Source organism: Primulina huaijiensis, chromosome 15 (assembly GCF_012295235.1).
Source record: "Primulina huaijiensis isolate GDHJ02 chromosome 15, ASM1229523v2, whole genome shotgun sequence".
NCBI lineage: Eukaryota > Viridiplantae > Streptophyta > Magnoliopsida > Lamiales > Gesneriaceae > Primulina > Primulina huaijiensis.
This window is the reverse complement of record NC_133320.1, coordinates 3,762,605-3,772,965: the sequence shown is the minus strand read 5'-3', so window position 1 is coordinate 3,772,965 and position 10,361 is coordinate 3,762,605. Positions and strand designations below refer to the sequence as shown.

General features: G+C 36.2%; 2 protein-coding genes across 3 annotated transcripts; both read left to right on the top strand.

Moving 5' to 3' along the window:
• The first annotated feature begins 1,018 nt into the window (after positions 1-1,018).
• Positions 1,019-6,491, top strand: LOC140959166 (UDP-N-acetylglucosamine diphosphorylase 1-like). The gene is made up of 15 exons (XM_073416965.1): positions 1,019-1,273; positions 1,476-1,530; positions 1,615-1,766; positions 2,408-2,447; positions 2,796-2,888; positions 2,959-3,071; positions 3,156-3,230; positions 3,506-3,545; positions 3,661-3,743; positions 3,831-3,908; positions 4,366-4,509; positions 5,643-5,710; positions 5,820-5,934; positions 6,001-6,157; positions 6,236-6,491. The coding sequence occupies exons 1-15, from the start codon at positions 1,124-1,126 to the stop codon at positions 6,331-6,333; spliced, it is 1,461 nt and encodes a 486-aa protein (XP_073273066.1). The 5' UTR covers positions 1,019-1,123; the 3' UTR covers positions 6,334-6,491.
• Positions 6,492-7,217: 726 nt separating this feature from the next.
• LOC140959796 (SEC1 family transport protein SLY1-like) lies at positions 7,218-10,361 on the top strand. Of its 2 annotated transcripts, XR_012172064.1 has the most exons (4): positions 7,218-7,386; positions 7,467-7,808; positions 8,239-9,813; positions 9,919-10,361. XR_012172064.1 is itself a non-coding variant. In XM_073417810.1 (3 exons), exons 1-3 carry the CDS (start codon positions 7,356-7,358, stop codon positions 9,723-9,725), a joined length of 1,860 nt encoding a protein of 619 aa, XP_073273911.1. In that variant the 5' UTR covers positions 7,218-7,355; the 3' UTR covers positions 9,726-9,913. The 2 variants fall into 2 exon arrangements, 1 of the variants encoding a protein (XP_073273911.1); XM_073417810.1 differs by lacking the exon at positions 9,919-10,361 and having other exon boundaries at positions 8,239-9,913.

Here is a 10,361-nt window from a genome sequence, read left to right as displayed (position 1 = left end):
TGTGTTTTCTTGGCTAGATGTATTTATGCATTAAGCTGGATTTTAATTATATTATTACATTTTGTTTAATTAAGGGGTCTCTTATTTTTTCAAAACTTATTTCGTTGTTTTGAATCCATATATATTGCATGAGCACGTATGATTAATTTTAATATATCCAAGGATAATAACATGTATATTGGTCTTCTTCATGTAAGAAATCTATATACACAAATATGTGTGTGAGTGTGAGTATGTGCGTGGAATATAATAGGATAAATATCGACATTAATTTCTATTTGCAGCAGTCACTCGTATATATTTTCATTAAATCTATTTATAATAGAAATATTTAATATATACCAGCTACTGGAAACACGAATATAANTTATGACAATAAATGAGCTTTTGAGATCAAATGCTCGTCGACGTTTAAATACGGTGCAAATGAGTAAATTATAGAGAGATTGACCTTGTCTTGCCATTTTCTACCGCCAAAATCCAAGTGCAAATGAAGATTTACAATTAATTGGACAACAAATTAAACTCTCGAGACTAATTTTAGAAAGTTCGAGGAAATTAAAATTTCCTTGAATTGCCATGCATATATATGACAAAAGAGGTTCTCTTATTTTTTGAATTGAAATAATCAAAAAATCTGAAATTAAAATCAACTAACATTTATGGAAATACACATAAGATTTCATAAAAAAACGCTATCAGATATTTCAGTATATTTAAATAGTACCCTAAAACTACACTTCAAAACTAACAAAAATATTGAAAATTCGGGATGTTTTTAGTGAGTAAAAGAATTGCAGTACTGATTTGAAATATATTTGATAAGATCATTTTCTTAAAAAATTGTTGACTAAGTTTATTTTTTTCAAATATCAATGTATTGGTTTGAAATATATTTGAGAAATCATTTTCTTAAAAAAAATTGGTTGAATAAGTTTATTTTATCGAGTGATTAATCATAAATGATTGCAATTAAAGAGTTGATTATGATAATATATGGCAAGAGAGTGAGCCGGAAGTTGCCATGACTTTCACATAAATGCCACAATATTGAAACGAAGTCCCACTCCCATCAATCTTCCTCTCTGACAACAGTGTTGGTAGATCTACCAACCCAACAGCGATGGAGGAACCCGTCACCGCCGACTATTCTTCCTCGCAGCCCCCGCTGCAGCTGCTCGAGAGGCTTAAAGATTACGGCCAAGAAGACGTTTTTGCCTTCTGGGATGAGCTCTCCCCTGAAGAACGCCTCCTCCTTGTCCAGGACATACAGGTCGTTGCTCAATTTACATCCCTTTATATTCATATCTTTCATTATATCAGCCATTTTTCGTGTGAATGTGTAGTCGGTAAGTAATTATCCGCCGTTATTTTATGATCATTGGATAAAGCTCACTTCTGAGCTTAAGACAACCTGCTTGATATTGTTAATTCGATCTTGTATTTATTAAGGTTTTTTTTATAAGCTGTTGCAGAGTGTAGATCTTCCAAGAATCGATCGGATCGTTCGATGTTCCTTTCGCTCTCGGGGTTTCTTTTACCTTCCTCTCACTTTGGCATGACTAAGAAAGGATTTTGTACGGTGAAATGACTGGATTTACTTGATATTGTCAGGGCTTCCAGCGGCACCAGTAGAGCTCCTTTCTGAGAGCACGGTGTCCACTGTGGAGAAGCGAACTATGGAAGAAAGAGAGAGGTGGTGGAAGATGGGAGTAAAGGCCATCTCAAATGGAAAATTGGCCGTGCTTCTTTTATCGGGTGGACAGGTACTGTTATAATCATAAACTTGTAATCGTGTTTGGAAAGAAGATGGTGTGCAGGTGTCAAGAAAATAAATATCCGAGTGCCACTTTGGGTGTTCATTAATGTGCGTCATAGGCAGACTAATGAGAATTATTGATTTAGTTTTAAAATGACTAGAAAAGTTTGGTTTTTTGCCTTAATGAATAGAGTGGATTACATAAACTATCTATTTTATGTGGGATATTAACTTGTGTTTCTTTAATTAGTACTCCTTTTACCCAAAAGTTGAAAAGAGGTTATTGTTAGATAATCCAAGATAAAACAATTTGTGCATCTTGACCCTAGCAAATTATTTCACAAAGATGAGAACTTAACTTAGAACTTTACTGCAATTGGTCTCATTGTAAAATATGACCTGCTATTCTGGTCTGAAAATAAATTGAAAAACAATCTTCTCTAAGTCTATAACTGCACGCTGCTATCTTCAGTCAAGTAGATCATGCACTCCTGCACATGACACGTACACGAAGCTAGTGCAAGATATAGGACCCTAGAACTATTACAATAATTAATTATCCTTATTTTTGGGAATTTGGGACGCAGCCTGCTTAAAACGATTCTTGAATGTCTCCATAAATATTGAGTTTTCAGTGTTTGCATGCAGGGAACTCGCCTTGGAAGTTCAGAACCGAAGGGTTGTTTCAGTAAGTAGTAATACTGTTTATTTTGTGTAGAAATGTTCTAAATTAGAGTTGGATGGAACAATAAGTAATAATTTGTTTGTATTCTGTCAAGCCCTTTACATTCCAAATCCATTTCAACCTTCATACAATTTACGCATTCCTTTCCAAGACAAATGCAGGACTGAAGGAGATACAAAGGTTGCCCACTCCCCGGCATTCAAAGATTTTTTTTGGCTCGTAACATAGTGATTTTGTTTGACCATGTTAAATACTCTAATTACTATTTAAACGTTTTTATTGGTTTTGATGTTTATTCTCATTATTATTTAAACATTTGTTTGATCCTCCAGTTTTTTGTCCTTATTTTAGACATTGGACTTCCATCTGGAAAATCACTTTTCCAACTTCATGCTGAGCGAATTTTGTGTATTGAAAGATTGGCAGCTCAATCAGTAAATGAGGGTTAGTTTCATCTTGTATATCATTGACCCTTCTCATTTGCTAGTGAGCCTGAGTACTCTGGTACATTCAGGTTCTGTAAGTTCTAGACCTATACATTGGTACATAATGACAAGTCCATTTACTGATGAACCCACACGCAAATTCTTTGAAAGTCATAAATATTTTGGCCTTGAAGCTGATCAAGTAAGAACCTCTTGGCCTTTTACATTTCACACGTTATCATTTCTAACAACTATGGCTCATTGTGAAAGACAAATGTGAACACAGGTCACCTTCTTCCAGCAGGGTACAATTCCTTGTGTGTCAAGAGATGGTAGATTCATTATGGAAACTCCATTCAAAGTAGGGTTTGTTCTTGGTTACATGAATTTAATTGGCTTGTCAAATGCATCTACGTGCTTGACAACTGATATAAAACTATACACAAATTACCTGTTGTATTCTGCTACTACCATATAAGCAAGGATTATATGTCAGCTTATGTTTTGCTCAAAAGGATTGCCGAAATAACAGATTGTGATTTATATAGTTTTTCTGTTTTATCTTTCCATTTTCTCAATCACACATGCATATTTTATAAGTGTTGTAATAATGAGAATCTAATTTTCAAAAGCCAGGTAGCGAAGTCCCCTGACGGAAATGGAGGAATTTATTCAGGTATATATTAAAATAAGATGAATTTGATTGTGCTGACTTCTATTTCTAACTCTTCTTTGTTATCACTCTTGTCATGCTTTAAAATTTTGTTTTTATTGGGAAAAATCTTTTGCAGCTTTGAAATCTTCGAGGCTGTTGGAAGATATGGCCGCGAGAGGCATAAAATACTTGGATTGCTATGGAGTTGATAATGCTTTGGTGAGTTTATTCTTCACTTTTTTGTTCCCTTTTTTCTTCCCGGCATATTGTATTTGTAACCAAATAAAGGTGATGGCCTGCAAGCAGGTTCGTGTTGCAGATCCAACTTTCCTGGGTTATTTTATCGAGAAAGGCGTGGCTGCTGCTGCAAAAGTTGTCAGGAAGGTGTATAGTTTTCACCTTTTCAGATTTATGGAATACAATTTATGGATTCTAATGTTTTTATTTTTTTGATAGCTTGCTCGTTATATCACTTATGAAAGTATTGGCATTATATGGTTCATATCGTAATGTAGTTGTTCCATCAGTTAGGTTTTTAAGCTTTCTATTTGTGTGAGTTATCTGTCATTAAAACTTTGTCATGCGAGGAAGAGACGGTTATTTGAACTTTCTTACAAAGGTGCCATTATTATTTAGGTATTCAATTAATTTTGTTTAGTGATATCATTTCTGACTTTTTGTTTGCATCCTCGGTTTCGAAACAGTGCTTGACCTTGGCTGTACTGAGAATTTAAATTTGTCATGAGATTCATTCTGTTTTTAAGTATGCTGCAATATTATCTTTTGTATTATAATTGCCCTTGATTGTTTAATGTTTGCCTTTTGATTTACTTGTCTGTAGGCATACCCACAAGAAAAGGTTGGTGTTTTTGTGCGACGAGGGAAAGGTGGACCAGTATCTGTTGTTGAATACAGTGAATTGGACCCATCATTGGCTAGTGCGATTAATCAGGAAACAGGCCGCCTTCGCTTTTGTTGGAGTAATGTATTGCCCTTCCCTGATTTTCTTTTCTCAGTGATTTCTTTATCTATTGTCTTCAGTTGTGTCCTAAAAATCATGATTGAACTCTACAAAATTATACATGACTATATGGATATGTACTTGGCCTCAAAAAGTTGTTATATTAGAAACTAGGCAACTTTCAAGGATTCACGGTGCAAACTTCTGGAGTATTGTTAGAGCATTAAGAAATTATGTTCTGAAGCAAAATAAATTTCCGTTCCATTTTTTTCAATGTTGTTTATAAAACTTTGGTGAAATTTAGCAATGGTAAATCATTTTTAGAAGAAAATAAGTCCCCTGTCATGTTAGTCGTTACCAAATTCTGATGATTTTGATGTCTTGGAACTTTTTGGTTATTTCTCTTATATTTTTTGGACAGTCCAACTGTTCCATCATTCGCATTTTCATCATGCCCCACATTGATTGCTATCCCGTATATCGAGCAAATAGCATCTGTTCTTTTTTTGAATCTCGTCCTACTTGTAAAAGCATAGAGTGGATAGATTACCTTTCTAGCTAATTGTCAATTACCATATGTAGCCCCTCTGTCATTAGCCCTCCTCCAATTAAAAGAAATTAGTAAAAAACTTGACCTTCCCGTATAAGAATGGATGCATGTCATCTACAACACAAGGCAGGTATATAATCCGAATGATATATCTGCGGCAAAATAATATGGGAAAATCTTTTGATTATAGAAATTTTGGCAAATCGAAAGTGCTCTGTGATTGCAAAGGTCAGTCGTGATTCAATTAGTACCAAAGCTTTTCCTTCGAGGAGAAGGTGCCGAATTTTGTTTAACTCTTATTTTTGCTTGGGATCCAACCTAATGTTACCTAATAACTTCTTCCTTTACCTGTTTCCTACCTGATTCAAGTTTGCAGAATCCATTTGCATGTAGATTTTGTGACATGGTCTAGTTCAAAATCTGGTCTAGTTCAAAATCTGGATGAATAAAAAATTGCAAACATTTTGCAATCAGCTTTTGGTCGTTTGGCATTGTAATCGGCACTATAATCAATGAAGTAGACTTTGTTCTTGTGTTGGTAAATGCTTGAAACATTTACTTCTTGTCGTTACATTTAATTGCTGTTCCTAATTTCCTACATTTTCAGGTTTGTCTACATATGTTCACTTTAGATTTTCTAAACCAAGTTGCGGATGGTCTCGAGAAAGACAGTGTGTGAGTAGCACACCTCTCTCTTTACGGCTACACGCATACATTGATACGTATACTTATGACATCATCTTTGGAATGATACTTTGTTCATCTTTTTTCTTCCTGATTGCAGCTACCATTTAGCAGAGAAGAATATTCCTTCTATTCATGGACACGTCAATGGATATAAGCTAGAGCAATTTATATTTGATGCATTTCCTTATGCTCCTTCTACTGCACTTTTTGAGGTACTATTTGTTACGTTTTGCTACAATTCAAGAATGTTCTTTAATACAGTCCTTATCATGATATAGGTGCTGCGTGAAGAAGAATTTGCACCGGTGAAAAATGCGAATGGTTCAAACTTTGATACTCCAGACAGTGCTCGACTGCTTGTTCTTCGCTTGCACACTCGTTGGGTGGTTGCTGCCGGTGGCTTCTTGACTCATTCTGTTCCCCTATATGCGACTGGTATTTTTCTTGATTTATATTTATTCATAGTAGCAAAGTCAAGGGGGAAATTGGTTATATCAATTGTCATTGGATCAGGCGTGGAAGTTTCAGCTCTATGCTCATACGCTGGGGAAAATCTGGAGGCAATCTGCCGTGGAAGAACATTTCATGCTCCCTGTGAGATTGGGTTTTAGTTTTCACGCCTTGTCATTTGTTGATTGAGATGGAATTTTTTTGAATCCATAAATGATGTGGGAGGGAAGGAATAAAATATTTCTTGATCAGCTCTTTAATTGTGTGTTGTAGTTGCGACTTGGCTGTCGGGCGACGGATATAAATGATTTCTTGGTTATTTCTCTAGTTTATGTTTTTTCGATATTTTTCGCGGCCGCCATGCGTCTATAACTAGCTCAAGCTAATTCTCGATTCATCTGTGTTTTCAAGCTTGCTTTGTGGCAACTGCAAACAAAAATATGCCTATTTTTCATGCTGATGCTAACACACGTGCATTTTAGATGGTGTTCTAAGGGGGATATGCTTCCTTCGCCTTAAAATGCATTTTATATANATATATTATTAATGAAGAGATATTGTGGTAACTCTTCGTGTGAGGCGCCACTTGTCTCATTTCCCTATTTTTTCATTTATATATTTATATAATTCATAAATATTAGTTTGAATTTTATCGGATGAGAAATCTTTTTTCGATCCAATATTTTCACTCTATAAAATATAATCTATTTTCGATTCAATTTTTTGCTCGAACCAATATTTATGAACACTTGATTAATTTCACATTAAAAATAATTTCGTCACAAATATATGAGTACACAACCCATTTTCCTAACAATTATTTATGTTTGTTGGTAGTGATTTCTCCAATTTCCTTCAATAGATTTGCGATCTGTATATAAAAAGACTCGTGAGTATTATGTTAGCATATTTGAAATCGAGACGAGAACTTTTTTTCTTTGAAGCAAATTTGCTCTGCATTTGATGCTCACAGATCTTGTAATAGTAACATTACAATTCACAAGTTTTATAATCAGAAAAGCTAACTCCTTTTAGAAGATTATGACATCAAGAAAATGATTATGATAATAGCAGCTCTCACAATAAATTGTTAAAAAAAAATTTGCGAAGAACTTCGGGGGGTTGTCCGTAGTTTCTGTCTTTCGAGCTTGAATTATAGCTAGCTGTCTAACCCGTAGATCCAATGGCGCTAAATCTCCGTCGTAAGCAAACAGGTAAACCTTCACTCTTCGTTTGAGCTGTGAATTTTACTGGAATTTCCTCGATCGAGTGATGAAATGTGATGATTTTTCAGATTTCATAATCCGGATGTTGAATCTGAACCAAGCGGTGAGCAACGCCGGTGGAACCGCTAACGAAGAGGTGTACAAGATCCTGATATACGACAGGTTTTGCCAAGACATACTTTCGCCGCTCATCCGTGTCAAGGACCTGCGCAAGCATGGCGTCACTCTCTACTTCCTCCTCGACAAGGATCGGAACCCGGTGCACGATGTCCCTGCGGTGTACTTCCTCCAGCCGACACCTCATAACATTCAACGTGTAGTCGCCGACGCCTCCAGAGGACTCTACGATGCATTCCACCTCAATTTCTCATCCTCGATCCCCAGGCCCCTGCTCGAGGACCTTGCTGCTGGTTAGATCCTTAATTTGGTTATCTCTTTGATTGATTGATTGATTTATTTATTTATTTATTGGTAATGCTTTGTTAATTTTGAATATGTTTGGACTTTGGATTTAGGAAAACTGTTATTTAATGAGGAAGGTGTAAATTAGTTTGTTTATTCTTGATTGTGATCTACGATCTCGTGGTTGACATATTGGTTTGATCTTTGTCTCTCTGTTTCTTAGACTGTAATAAACTAGTAGAAAGTTGAACTTGGAAGCAGAGTGTTTTTTGATTTGGTCGATTAGCAGTTGTAGCTCTTCCTGATTTAAATAGCACTGGTAAATGTACATTTTAAGATCTTCTTCTACGGTTAAAACATTGGTTGTGTGTTATATGACACGATGCTTGACCTAGAATCGGAGGAGAACGTAATGAATGGTTCTTTGCTGTGCCTCAGGAACGACTCAATCTGATTCAATTCAGAGAATTTCCAAAGTGCATGACCAGTATTTGGAGTTTGTAACCCTAGAGGATAACTTATTTTCTCTCGCCAACAAGAATTGTTATGTTCAGCTAAATGATCCATCAGCTGGAGAAAAAGAGATCGAGGAAATAATAGAAAAGATTGTAATGGGGCTGTTCTGTGTTTTGGCGACGCTTGCAGTTGTGCCAGTTATTACCTGTCCCCGTGGTGGTCCAGCTGAGATGGTCGCATCCTTACTGGATCAGAGATTGCGAGACCATTTGTTGGCGAAGAACAATTTGTTCACTGAGGGTGGTAACTTTACAAGCTCATTTCAGAGACCAATTTTATGTTTATTTGATAGAAATTTGGAGATATCTGCGGCTATACAACATGATTTTAGGTATAAGCCACTTGTTCATGATGTGCTTGGTTTGAGGCTGAATAGATTAAATGTAAAAGGGGAGAAAGGGGGAATGAAAACATATGAATTGGATAACTCGGATCCATTTTGGACAGCTAATTGGTCGTTAGAGTTTCCAGAAGTGGCCGTGGAAATCGAGACACAATTAAGCAAATATAAAAAAGATGTTGAGGAGGTAAATAGGCGTACAGGTGGTGGAGATGGGGCTGAATTTGATGGGACGGATTTGATTGGAAACACCAAGCATCTGATGAATGCGGTAAATTCACTTCCTGAATTGACTGACCGGAAGCAAGTTATCGATAAGCACACCAACATTGCTACTTCATTGTTGGGTGAGATTAAGGAGAGGTCGCTTGATTCTTATGCTAAAAAAGAAAGTGACATGATGGGCCGAGGTGCAATCGACCGGAATGAGCTTCTTGCGGTGCTCAAGGGCAAAGGTACTAACATGGACAAATTGCGATTTGCTATCATGTATCTTATTTCAACAGAAAGTACCCCTCAATCAGAAGTTGAAGCTGTGGAAGCAGCGCTGAGAGAATCTGAGGTTGATTCTGGTGCTTTTCAGTATGTTAAGAAGATAAAAGCGTTAAATGTTTCATTGGCCTCAGCTAATTCTGCTAGTAAGAGTAATATTGTTGATTGGGCCGAAAAACTCTATGGACAGTCAATTAGTGCAGTAACTGCTGGAGTGAAAAATTTGTTGTCTAGCGATCATCAATTGGTTTTGACAAGAACAGTTGAGGCGGTAATGGATGGGAAACCAAATCCTGAAATCGAATCTTATCTTGTGTTTGATCCCCGTGCTCCCAAGTCAGGGTCAAGCAGCAGCCTCATAAAAGGCCCATTCAAAGATGCTATTGTATTCATGATTGGTGGTGGAAATTATGTAGAGTATGGGAGTTTGCAAGAATTTGCACGCCGTCAGCAACCAGTAAAGCACGTTGTATATGGAACTACTGAGATTCTAACGGGAGCTGAGTTTGTCGAACAACTTGCTTTGCTGGGGCAAAAAATGGGTTTTGGAAGCAGTATCCCTACTGCAGCCCATTAGGACATATGTGTTTTATTTTCTGAAGAAATTTGTGATTGTGTCTTTATATCGCTAAGGCCCATGGCTTCAGTTACATTTGGAGGTTCAGGTTAATTTTATTCTTTCACTGATAACCCATTTATATGGTGCATTTTTGTTGTTTTCTTTAATATTTATCCATGTGATAAATGAGATGCTGGTTTCTGTTTTATAGTCCTTTATCAGCTGTACCCATTAACGCTGTAATTCAGTAAATAACTCTCCTACATCAGAAGCAAACACTATTGAGTAGCAATCATTCGATGCATGAGTCCATGTTGAAAGCTATCTATGCCGTTTCTCGCTCCTCCAATTAATCTCAACTGGCCCATTATTTTATTGGGTAGGGTATGAATATACCATACTCCGACGGGTATGAGGATGAGGTGAAATTAAATATCCGCACGAAAGATTTGGAATCTTATCAAAACTCAGACTTATTGTCATCTCTAGCATTGGATTTTAGGTATGTGCATTGTCTTAAAATATTCTGATTTAGTTTTTCGGTTTTCTATTAATCTAATATCCAAATTGTTTTATTTCGGTTTTGTTTTTTGTAATATTTTTCGGTTTTTACTGTCAAAGGCATCAATTGAATCAACGATTTAGTTGTTTTAA